At 39.8% G+C, this 19,961-nt stretch overlaps 1 protein-coding gene across 1 annotated transcript in view; it reads right to left on the bottom strand.

Moving 5' to 3' along the window:
• The window catches only part of pparg (peroxisome proliferator-activated receptor gamma), a 32,715-nt gene that overhangs the window by 2,177 nt on the left and 10,577 nt on the right, over positions 1–19,961 (bottom strand). Inside the window, 5 exon segments of the mRNA XM_051947785.1 lie at positions 2,100–2,241; positions 2,243–2,300; positions 8,473–8,611; positions 12,517–12,683; positions 13,715–14,014. Of these exon segments, the coding sequence (XP_051803745.1) occupies positions 2,100–2,241; positions 2,243–2,300; positions 8,473–8,611; positions 12,517–12,683; positions 13,715–14,014 (806 nt within the window).

The raw sequence follows: 19,961 nt of genomic DNA, 5'->3' as shown, positions 1-19,961 counted from the left end.
TCAAGCATTTCTACTTGAGGTTTAGAAAAAGCCATATACGGTAGTTAATTGAAATAAAATGGAATTTTCTATTGTGTGAAGAAACATGACATAGAAATTAGATGTCTATCAAAATTACAGAACTGAGTGAAACACACAACAGTCAACCATTTAGCTACAGTTGTCATGCCTCTTTAGTTTAAAGTGGAACTTAAGCTACGGGTACTACAATCTGGTAGGAAGTTGGGTTTATTTTCACCATAACAATTCACAGATAATATACTCCCGTAAAGATACCACTCCTCTTTTACAACTCAATTTTGCAATAACTGTGATTACAGATAATAATAATATAAAAGTTCTTTTCCTTCAGCTCTGATGGCGCTCTGATGGCGTGTCCTGGAGTTCTGGTGGAGTTACAACACTGATTACACATCAACTCAGATCACGGCCTTGCATGTTAAAATGTAAACATTCTACAAAATCTAAAATCATTGACTCTAAATTTGTTTTAGGAGGTTAGCTGTGGTTTAGTAAATAACCTGGCACTCCTCAAACAAAGAGAGATTTTGGAGCACTTGGCCTGCTGTCGCTGTGATACACAGTCATAACAAAAGAGGTGCAGAGCAACCTTGAACCCCTCAGACTTTACCGAGAGAGAAACAGATGAAAAACGCTACTGCCATGGTTTAACAATATATAGTTATAATGTACGCTGCCGTTCAAAGGTTTGGAGTCACTTAGAAATGCCCTTATTTTGAAAGAAAAGCTTTATACTGTTATTTAGAAATGTAAGGTAAGAGACGTATCTGAATATTCTGAAACACTTGCAGATTTGGCAGTAAAGCAAACGATAAAACAATATCTTCACATTGACAGCTTTAATGCAGATGTGATTCTCCAAAAATGAACCTTTCATCCATCATTTAAGAAGAGCCAAATGACTGTTGTCTTTGCCACAATGCATCAATGTGAAAATATTCACTTCTTTAATCTATTGCTTGTATTTCAGTTGATTAGGTCCTCTTTAGAATACTGACATTTAATATCCCAAAACCCAAAGTAGAAAAACACATCAACAGATTGTATCTCAGAGTCTGATTTGCTTTCTGCCAATATATTTCTGACATTCATCTTGTATAACAACCAGATGTCTTAAATCAATTAAGTTTTCATTCTGAGCAGGAATGTTGAAACCATTACTGTACAGAAGACTGCTGAGAAGCCTCCACATCCTGTTTCAACACCGCTTGACCACCGTAATCTGAGATATTTTCTAACAGCCGAGACACGCAGGAACCAGTCGAGCGACTATTCATGTTAGAGCACCAATAAAAGCCTGTAAAGGCCTCATCTGAACAAAACTGTGAGTGGTGACATGAAGACAATGCTGGCAAAAAATGTTAACACACCCACTGAGTGGAAAGTTTGAACTACCTTAAATTTAAGGCTTTTTAAACTCTTAACAGCTCAGATACAGATAATAGTAATAATCTGATTGTCAGTGTAATGCCAAGAAAAGACAGAGATGTTTGTGATCAAGAAAGTTTTTTTTTATACCCTGTACGTGATTTTTGGTACAATGTTGACTGTGTTGACTTGTTCATGACCTGCTCGTTCAGAATCATCCTGACTAATCATGTTTAAGCATAAATGTTTTGATATTTCACAAAACTGGGAGTCAAGAAGAAGGCTTTTATTCGTCGCATGTGGGATTTATGATTAATGGTGGGAAAGGACAAGAAGGCACAACTGGTCCAGCAGCTCGTTTCAGAGCATAATGTGCAGTAAAGGTACAGTAGATGGGCATGGTTGATATGTTTCTGGAATACAAGATAACTGAAGCCAAAAGTGCATTATGGGTGATCTTAACAACCTCAGCAGTGCATGCTGGTCGAATGCAAAGTTCAAGTGTTTCGTCCAGTATTTAAACTTGTCATACTAATACTGACATGATGGACTTACTAATCAGCAGAATGAAGGTGAAGGATTTTCTATTTAAATGTGAGTAATCTAGCCGGATATAAAATCAATCGAGGTTTGCTTCAGTCTAAAATGTGTTCTACAGTGAATGCCTCTGAATAGGAGATGGTAAAGTAGATTTAAGGAGTGCTGCTCACCACGTTGTCTCCGGTCTTCCCAGAGAGGATGGCCCTGGCCTTGGCCTTGGTGAGGTAGAAGTTTTTCAGATAGGCCTCGTACAGATGCCGCGCCAGAGACCTCAGATCTGCCTGCCTCCGGGTGCATGTGCTCCATGTCGGATGAGAACTCGGCCAGCAGTTTTTCCTTCTCCGCCTGGGGCATGCGGCCAAAACGAATGGCTGGGAAAGGAAACAGAAACGCACGTTGATGCGTCACTGAAAACAGACATTTCAGACATATTTACATAGACACAACATCCAAGGTCCATTTGTTGTTGCTCTAAGACTTTTTTGTTTTAATATTTTCAAGGGAAACACAAAAGAAAAACAAATCTGTGTGGTGGTTCACAATGAACCTCATACACCCGCTTTATTGTGACTTCCTCAGAGTGCAAAACTTCAACAAAAATGTAAATGAAGTGCCTTTAAGTTTTTCTAACAAGTCAATGTGATGACTGATTTCGGTGATATGAGGAGCCTTCATAAAAAATTTCCAGTGAACTAGCAGTAAGGCATATATATTTGGATTTTAAATCCTAACACCAACTGAACTAAACCACAACCAAAAACAGGAAACATTATCTGCATGTGAAGTCAAGCACCTAAAATGTTATTTTCTAATACATGTCTAAGTCTGACAGCTTGTTTGTGTTATTGTGGTGTTGAAATGAATGCAGATACACACACATCATTTTAATAATAAGAAATACAATGGCAATCCTCTTATTTGTTTGTATTTGTATTTGTATTGTACCTCTAGCACAACTTTTCCCCCTGGAGCTCTCTGGCTCTGTGTGACTGCCGACATGGTTGTAAAGTCTCTTTATCACATCTCTAATATTTGGACAGTGATCCATGAATTAGATTGTGGAGCTCATGTCCACAAAAATGACCTTCTATCTACACCAAACACGCATGCTATTACTAAATTCCAAAGCAAAAAAATGTTAAAGAATTATTTTTGACATTAAAGTTTAAACTATGGGACAATTGATTTCAGCCTGAGCGGCATTTCTAATTTCAAATCTTCATTTCAAATCCTCTTTTGCGCAACATTAACATTGAGTAACAGCTCTTTAAACAGTTTTGACATTAACGATAAACAAAATTAATTACTACATAAACAGATTTTAAATAGTAGAACAAGTGTTGCTCTATGAAATTAAAGATTTGGGGATTTTCAGAGGCCGTTGACGCACAGACACATGAAATCACATCTCTGACAACTTTAACAAATGAGTCACGCTGCTAATGTCATCCACCGGTGAAAGGAAAATCCAACATGGTATGAGTGTTCCAGTAATTTTTTGGGGGGTGTGCCTCGTGGAGCAATTACAACATTATGTCTACCTTAACAGTCTCAGTGACGATGTTTTCACAGCTCATTGAAACCTGAAAAACTATCTTGCTTGTCTCCTCCCCTTTCCATCTGTTGCTGCAACTCATATTCCACTACGACAAAGGAGCACAGATTGATTTCCATTTTAATTCAGATTTTTAGGTATCTATTTTAAGATCTAGGGGACATTTTTTCAATTTTACAGGCATGAAATTGAGCCCAACATTGAATAAATGTGATTTCTACTGCATGTGCACTGGTCTACCTATTCTGTTATATTACGACATGAAGTCTTAAAAGTCACATTGGGCTATCAGAGTTTACATTGCTGTCTAGATCTTATGCTGGATCTGATGACAGTGAAGTGAAATCTGATGCCAGAGTGTGAAATGTTTAGACCTTTCTTTCTTTTTCTGTTAGTGGAAGTCATTAATTATCCATTCAGACCTGCACCCTGCGTTCACTTCAGTGTGTCTGTGGTTGTGTAATACCGACTACAGTATGCGATGAACGCACACCTTAAGCAAATGAATACAAGCCAAAGTGGCCTGACTGCTTGCTCGGCAGCGAGCCTGCAGCGGTGACACAGCAGTTTGCAGAAATCAGTTGAGCTCTATGTACTCTGTGATGTCAATGATTGATAAAATAAAAACCCACGCAGAGCAGATTTTCAAAGCACTGGCTGTGCCTGCTGGAATAACAGCAGGGTGATATGAGAGAATGTGGAGACAGGGAGATAAGTGGCAGGACAGACTAATTAGATTCCAATAGTGTAAATGTACAGCGTCTTTGTTGTAGAGTCACAAAATGTCACTTCTTGGATTAAACTTCAACTCACCAAAGTTAAAAAAAAAGAAGACTTTTGCTAGTCCCAATGGTGAAGTCAGCATCATATTAAATGGCAGATCCAGAGTGTAAATAAGAAACATGAAGATCATTTAATCCATTTTAAAGCATCTGGAAGGTGAACTGATTTGCTTTGTACAAGACAATGCTGTCACATTGTTTACATTTTTATTTAATTATTAACGTCACTCTCTGAATTAGATTAGATTTACTCTTACTTCACTTTATTTTCATTGTACAGTACTAAGACAATGAAATGCAATAAATTACAAGTAGAACTCAGTGACTTTTTTCTTTCTTGTCATTCTGTGATTGCATCCACACCACTTTTTATACTTATTCATTATGTCCTGTAATTGGGTTGACGATGACTAGATTTCAGAGCAGTATGAAAGGATCAGCATGAGATAGAATTGTTTGTAACAATGACAAAGTCCTTCAAAATCCAGCCAATTTGATTCAAAAGAGGGGTTTCCTTCACATTCAGGAAATGTAGATTCCTTTTTTATCTAACTGTATGACAAAACCTAAGCAGGGTGAGAGTGATGAAGCTTAAAAAACACAGAAGAATGCTGATGAAACTGTCTTTTCTCTCTATTTTTTTTTGTCAAGAAACAGGTTGCTTATTCCATCATTTATTTTCTCAATATGGTGGCCCATCATATTTTAAAACCCCTAACGAGAAAAAAGAGCGAGCTCTCGTATGTTTTCCCTGGGGAGATAAAAATATAATTTAATGATGCGTCTTGTCTCGTCATTATTCAGCATCAGCAGTGAATCAGCTGGCAGTGTTTGTTGTTTTGTTCATTTTTTTTATTAGGCTATGGGGTGAGCAGTGCTCTTTGGGGACCTGGAAAGAAAAAAAATAATCAGTGTTTGGGAGGCAGCTTTTGTGTGGCTGTACAGTTTATGAATTGTTGTTTTTATCTAGATAACGTCTAACCACTCATCTTTCATTTCAACTCTTTCTCTTTCACACACAGGATGTCCTCATTTGTTTTTTTGAAGGATTCATCTGAGGAGTTCACAGCATTCTTTGGACTTAGTAAGTTTACAATTCATTCAATGCATCATTGTCTGAAAAGCAAATATCACCTGATCAGACATTTATCATGTAAACTTTTTCACTCTTTCTCATAAAAGCACACACACGAGACATCGTCGTCTGTTTATGGCTTCTTCTCAGCACAACATTCAGTTCCGCAATGCCACTTTCTGAAGCTATTTATCATGTTTCCTCTCTCTTAATCCTTCTTGACTACCTTGTATGCCTTTCATGGCCTTAGCTTTTTAAGGGAGTGGTGCAGTCGATATACATATATGGAAGCAAGAAGGTGGGTGGTGTGTGATTGATTGTGGCAGTGCTGCTCTGACTCAAAATGCCAGCGCCGGGAATTTTGTCTTAGTCCAGCCCCGATAGAGAGTAATGATGATAAAGTATTTGATAAAAAGCTGTATAATTTACAACCGTGCCAATGTTATTTCCAAATCTGCTAGCTGCAAAGAAATGCATTTCAGTGGGCAAAAAGTCACAGCGTACAGTCGTACTATCACTAATGACTGTTTTTTTCTGTGTTCCTCAGTGACCTAAATTTATTTATCATACAAATTTCAATAACCAGAATTTGCGCTATTAACAAATATTAAAACACACTTTTTGGCAGTAGGTAACACTTATGGATTCATTATCACGCATTACTACTAATAATACTACTAAAACTTCACACACTTTTTCAGTGCAAGCAAATGTGGTTGTTTGTTAGTGGGGTTTTCTGAGAAATTCTCAGATATCATCAGAGTTTATATGACAGTAAGCTGACAGTAAGAGCTGTAAGCTGTCCCACCCTAACAGGAGCAACAAAACTAACAGGAGAATCAGGGAGATTCAATCAAGCACGACCTGTGTGTGTTCACTCAGTCACGAGGGCCAGACTGGAGCACACCTGCAGAGGTGGAGTCAGCCGAGTCGGTTGATGCGCCTCAGTGACCGACAAAGGCGAAGGAAACAAAACCATTCTGCAGCCAAACAGTGATGGGCGAGGGAAAAGGTTTTAGTGTGATGTAGACAATTTTTCTCCATATTGTACTTGTGTTGTGGAGTTGTAAAGTGCTCTAGTGTGGAAGCTTTTATCTTGTATCTCAATAAATAATCACGTACTCCAAATGGAATTTATAGCAGATGAAAGGCACTGCAGAGGGTAAATTAGCTCAAATAAATGATAAATCTCAACAGCGTGGTCAGGCGAATTGCACCTTTCTTTTCAATGAATTTAAAGTTTTATAGGAAAAAAATGAAGCAAATGCAGCCTGTGGACATAAACAACCACACAGCAGTGGAGGCAGAAAAAATCTATTTGAATTGGCAGCGCAATTTATCAACACACATGTGGCTGACAGGTAGGAGGTGTTAGCGAATCAGCCGAGCAGCGTTCAAGTGGATGTTTCCTCTGACCTGCCGTATATGACTGAACCCACCCACACTGTCTATCCACACCGGTGTGGGTGTATCATGTGTGACGTATACAGGGATGTGGGTTTTATTAGACTTTAAAATTGTGCTTTTGAACAAATCTAAAACACAACTTAAAAAAAATGAAACAAGTTTTAAATCTGTGTGCATTATAGGCACACTTTCAGGTGGACAATGTATCAAACAGATGTCCTCGTTGTATTTTTAAGGTGTTATTAAAAAAAAAAGTGTTTTGAAATATTTAGACCACTTCTGTCATCCACACATACAAGACCATGAGTGGATCACCTGTGGTGCCAACTGTTCACAAATCCATAATAAAGCAAGAAAGGTCAACACATGTGACTGATGTACAAACATAAAGTACACAGTAGGCCCACTGCTCAGTTAAACCTGTGATCCATATCTTTTTACACGTTCAAACAGCAACAAAGTTGAAAAAACCCACATAGCGATGTGTGCACCGATCAGGCATAACATTATGACCAGCTGCCTAATACAGTGTTGGTCCTCCTTATGTTGTTGAAAATGCTCTGAACCATTGGGCATGGACCAGAGAACCTCTCAGGGTGTCCTATGGGGTATGGAACCAGGACGTGGGATCCTTTGGGTACTCTGGGTTGTGTAGTGGGGCTTCTGTGAATCAAACTTGTTCCACTGCATCCTGTTGATGCTTAATGGGGTCAAGGAAGTTTGAAGGTCAAATCAACATCTTGGGCAATTGTCATGTTCCTCAAGGTGTTCCTGATTGTTTGTATTTGAGATTTGGTGGGGCGCATTTTCTTGTAGGTGACATTTAGGATTTCCATTTGCATGAAGGAGTGTGTTTGTTCTGGGACAATGTTTATTTGGGTGTCTAAGTCTCATCAACACGGATGCCAAAATCCAAGGTTTTCCAGCAGAACACCACATAGTACCAACATGAGCAGTGTTACACCCATCACCTGTCACTGGTCATAATGCTGTGGCTGATCAGTGTATATTGATGCTGTATTTATCAAAATTAGTTTCTCTCTTTCAGCTTGTGAGAAGCACACAGGTTATCACAGAGTTTTACCAAGCATCTAAAGACAGCCACTGCTATTTATTGTTTCAGTTCTGATACCACAAACTGCAGAATAAAGAACAAAGCCAGGTAGAAATTAAGAACTTTGAGGGTGAGTTAAAGTTGGCCAGTGACCACAGTCTCATCTTTGTACCATGCTATGAGGGTGGCAACCACACTGCACGAGTGATGGGAACTGAAACATAGCCCAAGGGTTGCGATACATGTAAAATACCACAGAAGAAGTAACAAGCAACATATGAGGCAGTTGTGTAGATTTCTGCATACATTACAGCCACACCTCAAAGACCAAATTGGCATTAGTGTGGTCAGAATGTAACTGCCATTCTCAGAGGGCACCAAAAGCAGAAAAGTTTATTTGTGAAGAGGTGTTTCCTGCACCACAATTTCAAAGAAGAATCAATCGTTTTATATGCATCTATTTATTTTTAGTGAGAATAAATGGTTGGGTTGCATTTCTGTCTAAGAAAAGGCATGAAAAAAACACTTAAATTTACAGATGCTTTAAATTCTACGATTGTCAGGTTTTTGTTTTAACTTAATATATGAGTTTATCTTTAAAGACCGAGACAAAACTGTGATTGTACAGCGATTATTAGAAAATACGTGCATGACAGCATCGCTACCTTACCGTTGTGTGACATGCCGACGTTAAGGCACTTCTGGAAACGACAGTATTGGCATTTGTTGCGGGACTTTTTGTGAATTCGACAGTGAAGGTCGCAGTGATCGTACACCAACTTTAACCTGATTGTGCGTCTGAAGAAACCCTGTGTGAGAGAGAAAGAGACACACAGTTACTGCAGATACTGGCATTGCAAACTTTTTGTTGTTGCTGTTGCATCATTCTGCTAATTCTGGAGAGCACGAAAAAAGATTGAAAGAGTACGGCGAAATGTGAAGTACTTTCCTAGTGCTGTGTGCATCTGGTAAATAATGTAGATCACAGGCGACACACCACGGGGTACACAAGGGGCATTATAGGAAAAGATCATATCATGTGTTACCATCAAGGCATGAAAACATTATGTGCTTATTTGTTCATATTCTTGTTAAAATTTCCTAGTGGTAGAGCCACTCCATTCTGCCTGATAAGTGACAAAATCAATTATGCATGCCCATAAGTGAAAAATAGATTGTGTTCAAGGTGGCTTTGTACTTTGACGTTTTCAACCTTGGGACTAAAGACGCCATAAGACCTGCACTTATCTCAGCTATTAACTATGCAGCCATGGTCAAACTCCCAATAGACACTCCTTTACCCAGTCGCAGGTTTGTTGATGGTTGCAGCGTTGTGAAGGCTAAAGCAAAGACAAACTGAATGGTGTCGAATAGACATTATAAGTAAAAACTAAGTGCTACAAAGCTTATGGGGAGATTTTTTTTGTAAGCACACGTTGCCTAAAAAAGTATTCACTGCATCATTTCTAAGGTCCAGTTACTGATAAATGAGTACTCCTGGCTATCACCACACTATGAAAGCAAAAGCACACATCAAGAAACTCCATAGAAAGGTTACTGAAAAGCATAAGTGAGGGGAAGGATACAAGAAAATTTCCAAGTCACTGAATATCCCCTGGACTGCAGTTAAACCCGTCGTTAAGGAATGGAACGAATGTGGCACATGCATAAATCCGCCTAGAGCAGGTCGTCCTCAAAAACTGATTGAATGTGAAAGAAACAGATTAGTGTGGGAGGCCACCAAGATATCAATGACTTCTCTGAAGGAGTTACAAGCTTGAGCAGCTGATATGGGAGAGTGTGTTCATACAACAACTACTGCCTGGATTCTTCACTAGTCAAAACTGCATGTGAAAGTGGCAAAAAGAGAGCCACCGTTGAAAAGTTTGTATTAAATTTTGATTAAAATTCACCAGAAGGCATGTCGCTATGGTTGATGGAAACCAAACGCTGCACATCATCACAAACATATGATCCCCACCATTAAGCATGGTGGCGGCAGCATCATAGTGAGGCCATGCTTCTCAGCGACATGCATGGAGGTTTGTAGGGGCAGAGAGTAAAATGAATGCAGTAAAGTTTAGGAAAGTCCTAAAGGACAACCTGATGCAGACTGCAAGAGAACTGTAACCTGGGAGAACATTTTTTTACAGCAAGTTTTCACGCATAAAGCCAAAACTGCACAGAAATGGTTTAAAGACAACAAGGTGAATGTTCTGTGGAGTCAGAGCCCAGACCTCAATCCAACTGAGAATTCGTGGCTGGAATTCAAATAGGCTGGCTAGTCATGATTCTTGTGCAATCTGACAGTTTCGCAAAGAAGAACTGGGTAAAACCGCCGCGTCCAGATGTGCATGACTGATTGATACCTATCCAGACAGGCTCAGTGCTGTAAATGTGGCCAAAACTGCTACTAAATACTGACTTGAAGGTTGGTGCATAAATATACAATCATTTATTTTGCCTTTTGTATTTTCTGTTAACTGGCATTACTATGTGGAAATCAGTTTTTAATCTGACATGAAAGAATCTTTATTTTGTAAAAAAGCCAAATGTATCGACCATGATTCAAATTTGAAAGGCAGCAAAAAAGGATAAACATCCAAGGAGGGTGAATTCTTTTCCTAGGACAGTACACACACATCTGGACGTGCGAAGGCTTGTGTATTTGGCATCTACATTCCTGTGATCAACAGATGTTCCTTTTTTAATCGTAGGATATTTAAAGAACGAGGAAGTTAAAGAGGGTCAAGACTCCACCTCAATAAAGAATGTTTTCTGTTTTAAAACAATTAAGTGTTTGCCTGCTTGGCTGACCCCGTCTTCTGGTGAGTCTCCCCTGAGACTTTAGCAGAACAATAACTACTGTAACTTACCTTCATTCAGCCTCTAAAGGTACAGTACGGCTTAGTTTAAGGGGGCAGAAAAACAGAACACTTCTACCACAACAGTTCAGACAGTGTCAAAGAGGTGCTGTTTCAACTCTGTGGTGGTGGTTGAGGCTGTTGTTAGTGGTTGCGTTGCATTTGACTGTATTACACTGTAGTCAAATGCAACACCCTGCAGTTACTGGGTCAGCTACAGAAACTACAATCTAAACATTTCAAAGAGCAAATCAGGTGATATTCTGTATTTTACAAAAATCAAAACTCATCATGTGTTAGTCTGTCTTTCAGTGCACATAAATCTACTCATTATGAATACGTTTTATTTTGGTTTGAATTCTTCCAGCGTAGTGCAAGTTTCTGTATTTCTTGGCATACGATTATAGTGAAGAAAGTGTTCTAAACATTCAGGGAAAAATGAGAATCATAACTTCAAATTTTATTTCTTTTCTAACATCTCCACGTCCCTTGCCCTTCTTCTGATTATCCACCCAAGACATAGATCACTGTACTACTCACACAACACATAAGCTCACTAAGTACACAGACATGGCAAAAATAAGACGGAACAAAAACAAACTAAGACATAAAACTATCTGATTGCCTGTAAGTGAATGGGTTCATGGTCTAAGAAACACCAAATAGTACAACTGAAATAATAAAAAAAAAGATACAAATACAATAAAGATGAAATTATGAAAACTCAAAATAATACTGTTAATATAGAGATCTGCTGGTTTTTGTCTTCTCATTGGGGACTGCTAACAGTAAGAAAAGTGAAGGATATGCACAGACATTTCCTTGTAAGTAAAGCAGTGTTTTTAGCAGGTCGGATGTATTGCACTGAGTTGCATCATCTACTTCATGGCCCCTCACTGGGTTTCAGGGTCTCGTTTTTTTCTACGAACTTTCCACACTTAATGAATTCTGCACCCGTGAAAACGTCTGGTGACCAAACCAAAAGATGTATATGCGATACTATGGCTGACTTTGAAAATCTCATATGTGTTTGAAAATGGAAATATGTCTGAAACTCACCCCGCACTCTATTAGTTATTTATACTCTATGCAGACAGACAGACAGACAGAGGGTTTAAAGGCCTGGCTGTATGCTCGTAGAAACACACGCCTTTGCTGAGCCCTCACTGAGTGGAAAATGCACGGGGCTTGTGGTTAGAGTGACAGACATCAAAAAGATGAAAAAATGCACACTTCTCTCCATGCATTACAGAAATTATTTATTCCACCAACATGTTTCACCTTAGGGTTACACGCGGTGACAGAAAAAGGAAGGGTGGCAGAGAAACAAAACTTAACCATTTGCAGTCGTAAAGGGTGCACCTGTTGCCATTTCCTGATGCAGCTCTAAGGTGGTATTTTGTTTTTCATCAGTAGAAATGCAATGAATTCACTTACCACTGCTACGCACTACTGTTTAAGACGTAATATATATTTAAAATACCTGGAAGCCAAAACAAAACCTGAGCACCAGAATGACAAAAGAGAAATGATGGCAATGTGTCCCCTCATCCTCACAAATAATCAATGCACTGACAACATTTTTAAACTTTTAAACATCTGAAGTCCTGCAGATGTGACATCAGTCTGCTCTGGCTGATTTTTAATTTTACATTTTTCATGCAACATCAGTCCCAACCTTAGTTGTACAGACTTGATGTTGTTCTTTGTCTCTTGTGATAATAAACTGAACATGTTGGGGCTTAAATGCAGATTAAATAAAATGAAATGAACTGTTTGGCCGTACACTCTGTCTGTGCTTGCTAATACACTTTAGCTTCATCTACACTTGTGATATCTTTCAGTCCTACCTTACAGCCCTCACAGGCATGGACGCCATAGTGAAACCCTGAGGCTTTGTCTCCACATACACGGCACTCGATGTTTAGCGATGGCGATGTCGTATCGTCCTGGAGCTTGGAGAACACAGGACTGTCAGAGTACTGTGGAGGTGACTCTGGTTCCAGCTTGATTGAATCTGTTAAAAAAAACACCATCAGGAAGTTAGGACATGTAATAGACAGACAGACACTATTTGTTAAACCTGGTGTCTTTAAATGTGCTTTCTATAACCTATCTATAACTGGCTCAATATATAATTGTGGGACTTTTTGTAACATAGTTGGCAGGTACCATAGTTGACATTTTTGCTGTTTTGAGGCCTGAAATCAACATGGCTGCCTATAAGCAAACACCACATGGCATTTTTAGAGAAAGATTCTTCTAAAATATTACATGTACAATTGAGTAAAATTGAAACTAAAAGTTATTTATAAAGATATCATAGTCAATCTGTTGACATGCCATAAATCCACACTTGACTCACACACTGCTTTATAATAAATAACTCAGAAAGCCTTGGAGTCTTTCCAGTCTTTTCTTCATGAGGAAATGACATCATGTGGAGCAGGTCATGTGATCTGGAATTAACACACTTCCTTGAGAGGTGTTTTTGTAATGGGTAACTTAGTTAAAAGTGATTTCTTGGACACAGATACAATTTGTTATTTTCCATATAAAATTTGATATATTGCCAAAAAAGAAATATCTGTCATGATTATCTCAACTTAATCAAAGGAACACAATCAAAACTTTTTTTAATAAGCTCATTTTATTATCGTTTAGCTAATTAGAAGGTGGTTGTTGTTAAATTGGGACGGTTATTTAGTGGACATTTTAGTGACATCCAGTCATTTTTTATTAATAAGTGGTTGTGTCCATAATAAATAATAATGGAATTTGTAAAGACATGATCATAATGAACACAAAAAACATTTTTTTAACTAGTAATAAAAATGTATGCAAGATATTTCTCATGGACTTCAAAAGTCCCTCAGTAATATATAGATCCATTGCTGTTTCCACATAGTCAACTCTCCTCTGACTCCGACTTAAAACAAGTTAATTATGATTCACGTTCTTCCTCTTGCAAGAGAATTTTCGCTGATAAATAAAGAACTAGTTCACAAGTTTTATTTCTGATTAACCCACCACACTGACTGCACTTACTGTGTGTGTCCAGCTCTGTCCTGTAGCTGTGCATGTTTATGTAGTCCATGTTCGTCAGGTGCTCTTCATTCTGCGGTGGACTGAGGTCATAGGACAAAGCAGCGGAGGACATGGAGGACATAAGCGACGGAGGAGACAGAGAGGAAGGGATGGACGAGGAGGAAATGGAGGCGTAGTCTAACGTGGCCAAATGCTTCATGTCGAGGGAATGGGTGCTGTCGTCCAGCTCTGGGAGATCCACTGTACTCAGGCTGAAACCAACAGGCCAAGCTAGGAGTTGTTGGGTGTCCACCATGTCTACTGTGAAGAGATGAAACAAGGTAATGTTAGTTGAGGAACCTTCTCTGAGGGCAAGGACAACATTTCTGAATGTGACCTTGATAAAAAGAAAATAATAGCAGAGGAACCAAAAAAGAAGGGAGGAAGAGAAAAGGAGAGAGAAAGGGAGGATAAGATGAAAAAGGTCAAGCAACAGAAGAAGGGAGAGAGAAATATTCAAAGAATTCAGAGGCTTTAGTCGCCATATGTTGCAACATACAAGTTATCAGTGCAATGAGATTCCTATTCGCCAAGTCTCTGTCTAGTGATGACAGAAATATGTACTGGTTTCTACATATTAACAGTCCCTTAAATGTGCCTGTTCAGAAAAGTTCAGAACATCTGGGCACAAACACACACTCCAACACGAGCACAACAGCATCACTGCAGTCTGTTATCCAGTAAACAAGGAGGCGGCCTGACAAATGAAGTACAAAACGAACTCTGGCGCTGACGAACATCTCTGCTCATAACACTGCCTTCCACTGTTGCTGTTTGGGTGTCTCGCTGTGTGATTGCCCAACCAAAGGACACAGAAAGCAGGCCAAGGATGTAGGACTCCAGATTTTGGAGCGGAACAGACTGCACCTTTCGAGTGTCGAAATATGTTACAGTCTGGGCTGGCAATAAAAGTGGAAAATATTGTTTTGTGAAGGAGCCTGTTTCAAGCTCTAGGGGTTATATTTTTATTTGTTGCCCAGCATTACTGAAGGATACAGCTGGGGATTATCTGTATTTTTTTTATTGATAACAAATCCCATTAAAGGACGAACCTATTCCCTCACACTTCAGAGCAAGGGCGTACAGAGGCTGTAGTTTAATGTAAAAACCTGAAAGATCCTCTCTAGAGTAGAAACATGGTGGCGCACCATGGTGGGCTTCATGGAAGACGACTTGCTCCTATGTATAACACACATGTAAAAAAACAAACCAACATTGTAAATCTCCCAACCTTTTCTGTGGCTCCCAGTTATAACTTCATTTATTTCTACTGTAGGTGTAAACCTTTCAAAAACAAGTGATGAACAGGTCATTTTCATTATTTCAAAAAAAGTATATGTACGCTGGAACACGTCATCTCGTGCAGTGATCTGGCTCATTGATGCATTTTAATAGTTGGCAAACAAAAGGAGCTCCATGGCACAAAGAAGTAAAGTGACATCAGCTGCATTAACGACTTGTTCATGCACATTTTCCTCAGCAATTTATGAAAAGTCCACACATCTCCCTCTGGATATTCAGCTCTTTGTTGACACAAATCATTGAAAGCGAATCACTCATTCAAATATCTAGCACAGTCACCCGAAGTGACCAAAGTCCACTGGTCACGGGTTACTATAGTCTACACAAACTGCACACAAGTCTGTATAATCAAGGCCGCATTTGTACAAGTCTGTGACGTAAAAATGCAATTCGTAGAATATGTTGTTTTTAGGATGTGATTAAATCCTTCTGGTCTTTTTTCTAAGCTGTGGTGCTATAAAAATAAGCCACTATATTATCATTATTATAATTTATAAGAAACATTGCCTGAAAGAAAAGGCGTGACTCTTAGAAATAAGGCCGCATAATGGACAAAGACAAACGTTATTTCAACATAGTGAAGGAGAAATTCTTATTTCTTTTGTTGTAATCAGGGTCGTGCTTGAATTTTGACTGTTATTCAAACTAAACACAGTGTGAAAAGGAAGAAACAGCAGATTGCAACAGTTTATAAATAATCAATAGAGTAAAAGGTCTGTGAACTGAACCACCTGACCTGCCACACAACCTTCATTACCAGCACTGAAACTCAAAATAAACCTCCCTAATCAACCTCCAGCGCCTGATTTGGAAAAAATATAAATAACAAAGAATGCAATGAATTATGCAACAGGACGAAACTAAAATAGCAATACTCCGATGGCACAGCAGCACCTGGTATAAAAATGGCTTGAAATGGCTCCAAATTACTCGGCAAAACATCCCCGTGTGATCAAAAACATCCTCCTCTCCCCACTACTTATTATTTCCTCCCCACTTGTTTGGAATGTGGCAGCGAAAAGGGGGGTGTCCACTTAAAATTCTCATCGATTGTGATATTGTTCCACAACAAGAGAGAGAAAGAGTGTGTGTGCAGCTTCCACCGCTTCGGAGGGTGCCGACTATTAATAAACAGAGAAACCTGGTTATTTTTCAATGTTCTGGCCAGCTGCCAAAAAATCCAAAGCTAAAATAGAAGTAGCGACTTGTGTCCTGGTTGGCATGGAGTCATCATATAGAAACCTAGTGGGAGAGAGCCCCAGAGATGAAGGCTGAAGAGAGATAAATCAAGAGAGGTGACGGAGAGCGAGTCCCTGAACCACTTAGAGGAAATCAAACTGTACCCTATAGGCTCCGAGGAAAACCCCCATATTAGAAAATTCACGTCCTGCACTTGCAATGATGAAAAGGAAGGCGGCTGCAGCATGGCAGTTAAACCAAGGAGCTTAAATCATGTCGTAATCGAAGGTGAAAACAAGTTCGTGCTGTAACTTCTGTCTTGTTCATGGAAACGGAGCGGTGCAAAATTTACTGAACTAAACATGTTTGTATCTGTGAGTGTTGTCTGGGAAAACAAGCTGTCAGACATCATAAAAGGTGACAGATGATTAGTAAGGGATATGCAGCGTGTCTTGCGTTCACAAAGGTGTGTTAGCACGTGTGTGCCAGCGTCTCCTGCCAGTTCTCACATTTCCACTTGTCAGAACTTGACTACGAGGTAAGCGTACAGTGTGTAGGAGTGCTTTCTGCTGGCTATTGCCTCAGTCATGACATAATAACAAAGGGCCAACGGCAAAACTAGCAGGCAGGTCCGGCGAGCTGCTGTACGACGTGTGTGAGCATACAGTGAAGAGCATCCACCAGCTCACGTAGTCACTGAAACAAAAGACAGAGCTGATTCATCGACATAAAACTGCACAATAACTCGAAGAGAGGCTGCGATGCTGCTCTTGCAGCCTGAAATCAGCAGCTCTGGAGAAAGAGGCGAATACCAGGAGGTCAAACTGAGAGATGTGAAATCTTTCCTTCAGGGACAGAGTTGCAAAACTAATGTAATTTTTTAAAAGTATTTCTTCACAACAGCCCTGATTCAGTCCAAAACAGACTGCAGCAAACACAGGGGTTCAGATTACTGCTCAGAAAATGAGTTAAGTCCTTCTTTGTACCTTTGACAGTGCAGTTTTATTGAATTTAAGTAGCCTTTAATTATATTATATACACTTGTAGAGCACAACAAAAAGTCAGCAAAAACACTAGAAGAGAGAAAAAGGCTTGTCAGGAGGAAAAAAAGCCATGCAGTCAGACACTATCTAGTGTTATCATCATTTCATCTGAGGGTTGAGGTGCTTCTGACACTCCTACACAAAAGGAGTTGTTTAACAGTCAGGCGCAGAAAATGCATAAGTTAGAGGGAGTTTAGGACATGAGAGGCTGGTCTGGTATATTTAGTAATGTGAGAGACAAAAGGGAGAACCTGCCCTGCTGCATTCAAGACATTAACACTCTTATCGTCTCTGTTTGAACAAAAGCTATGCAGCCGCGCTGAGGGCAGGACTGCTCCACTAATATCAAACCCTGGGTGTATTGTGCTGGAAGTGAATGTGCAATATATGCAAGAGAGAGTAAAAATGTGTTACATAAGGGCAATCCATTTATCATTTAACGTGTTTCTAACATTTTTTGAATGCATATAGGTTCTTCATACATCATAACTAAGTGAGGCAAGCAGTTAAACAAAAACTTGCTCAATCGAATAGAGCTGCATATTTAACTACTTTAGCTCAGTTTGACAGTTTTCTTGCTGTTGCCCTTTAAAGATCCCGAAGATAAAGTCACATATTGCAGAGTATTTCTCCTCTAGAGGAAGGCGTGGTTTACTCTCTTTCTTTTTTTTGCATAGTAAGCCATTAATTTTATCACAGTTGTTCCGTGTTCATGAATGTGTTTATGTGTGACAGAGCGAGTCAGTGCACGGAGCTCTGTGACTTCCTGACCTCTTCATGTAAAACACCATGTGGTTCAGTGTCAGTGACTAAAACAGAGATATGCCCGCCTGCACGTCTGCCTCACACTCCCCACAATTTCTCTGAAAAGATCAGCGTGCTCAGTTTTCGCCTGGTTAAGTCCTGCACAAGGAAACCGTGGCACACTGGAACATGCACTGTGAAAAAAAAAAACATTGTGGTTTATTTGACTAAGCAGCCAAATTTACAACATTATATGGTGAACACATGCTTCCAAAACAGTAAGGTGTAAAAGCTTGAATGTAGTTTCAGTGCACAAAAAAAAAAAAATGCATCCTGTGTCACTCTTCAGGAAATTAGCACTTTTCAAAAAAAACTCTGGTGGTGTCAAGCCACTACAGGCAGAATAACCTGAACGGGCTTTCCCCTCCGCACCTGAATGATCAAAGACGAGAGTAATGGAAAACCAAATGCACTTGAAGTGTCAGGCAGAGGTCTGGACTGCCCTCACGACAGAAACGAGAGTCTCCTCTCATTTGAAAACCCACTTGCTCGGTTGGTACTGAATTTGCTCACGAAAAATCTTCAAAGCTCGGCACAGTGTGAGGCTAGAAACCACAGTCTTCATCTGCTTGGCACGGATCTGAGTAAAACAGCACCCAGACAGCCACTCTCTGATTTCAATTTGATTTTTTTGGTCAATTTTTTTGTTTCGAGAAAAAAAATGGAGCGCCGATCAGCATCTGGTCAAACTCAGGTCACACTGAGAGGGAGGCACCACTTTTAGAAATGGGCCCAAATGTAAGAAATTCTGCTTTATCTTTCAAAAGCACAGTACATTTTACTGAAAATTCAACATTTGTTTAAAAATTTTCTTGCGTTTTACACAAGAAACACACAGGAGAACACAAATCAGAAAGACAGCACGAAGCGGATGAAGCTGCTCACATGACCTAGTTACACTTTTCTTCTCATTTGGCCCTTTTGGAGAAAAACACTCCAAAAACTCTCCTAACAAGTTTCTGACCTCGCCGGTGCTACCAAATTTCACATTAATCTCTCACTCAAAACAAAGCAAGCTCACGAGGTGATAATCTGTTGGAGAGAAGGCAAACTGCATATCAGAGAAAAGCGGCTGACCTCCAGGTCTCAGTGGTAAACACTGATGTATGCCCTCACTCTGAGTCGCAATCAACTCACCACCATTAAACATGCAAATGTAAATGTTGCTGCTATTTGACTGTCTTCAAATGTAGCATTACACTGGTCTTTGTACTTGCTGTAGCTATCCAAAACTGTCACTCCTGTTTGAACAGGAACAACACGATCAACTGACTGACTGACAGCACACACACACACACACACACACACACACACACACACGCGCACACACACACACACATAGGACACAGTGCCAGTCACTCACCCTGTTTCTCCCGTTTCACTCCAGAGAGTGTTCACTGACCAGCATGTAAGTAACAGTGACAGTGACAGGAGACCGGTGAGTGTGTGTGTGTGTCTCTTTCTCTCTCTCTCTCTCTCTCTCTCTCTCTCTCTCTCTGTGTGTGCGTGTGTGTGTGTGTGGTCATGTTTTTCCTCAGGAAGTGATGACCAATAGAAAGGGAACTACACACACACATCTTCTCTCTCTGACAGAGTCTGGGCTCAGCAGAAGTTCAGACAGCGAACTATCATGTGGTCTGTGTGTGTGTGTGTGTGTGTGTGTGTGTGTCCTTGTGCGTGATGGTGTGTTCGGCCATGTGTGTGTGTGTGTGTGTGTGTGTGTGTGTGTGTGTGTGTATCTGTGGCTTTCATTCTCTTTTTCAGTGTACCCATGTCTCAGCATTTGAATACGATGTATAGTTGTTTGATTGAATGTGTTTTATTGCATACGTGTGTGTGTGTGTGTGTGTGTGTGTGTGTGTGTGTGTGTGTGTGTGTGT

Source organism: Acanthochromis polyacanthus, chromosome 5 (assembly GCF_021347895.1).
Source record: "Acanthochromis polyacanthus isolate Apoly-LR-REF ecotype Palm Island chromosome 5, KAUST_Apoly_ChrSc, whole genome shotgun sequence".
Classification (NCBI taxonomy): Eukaryota; Metazoa; Chordata; class Actinopteri; family Pomacentridae; genus Acanthochromis; species Acanthochromis polyacanthus.
Note: the sequence above shows the minus strand (reverse complement) of the source record. Positions and strands in the feature narration are given on the sequence as shown.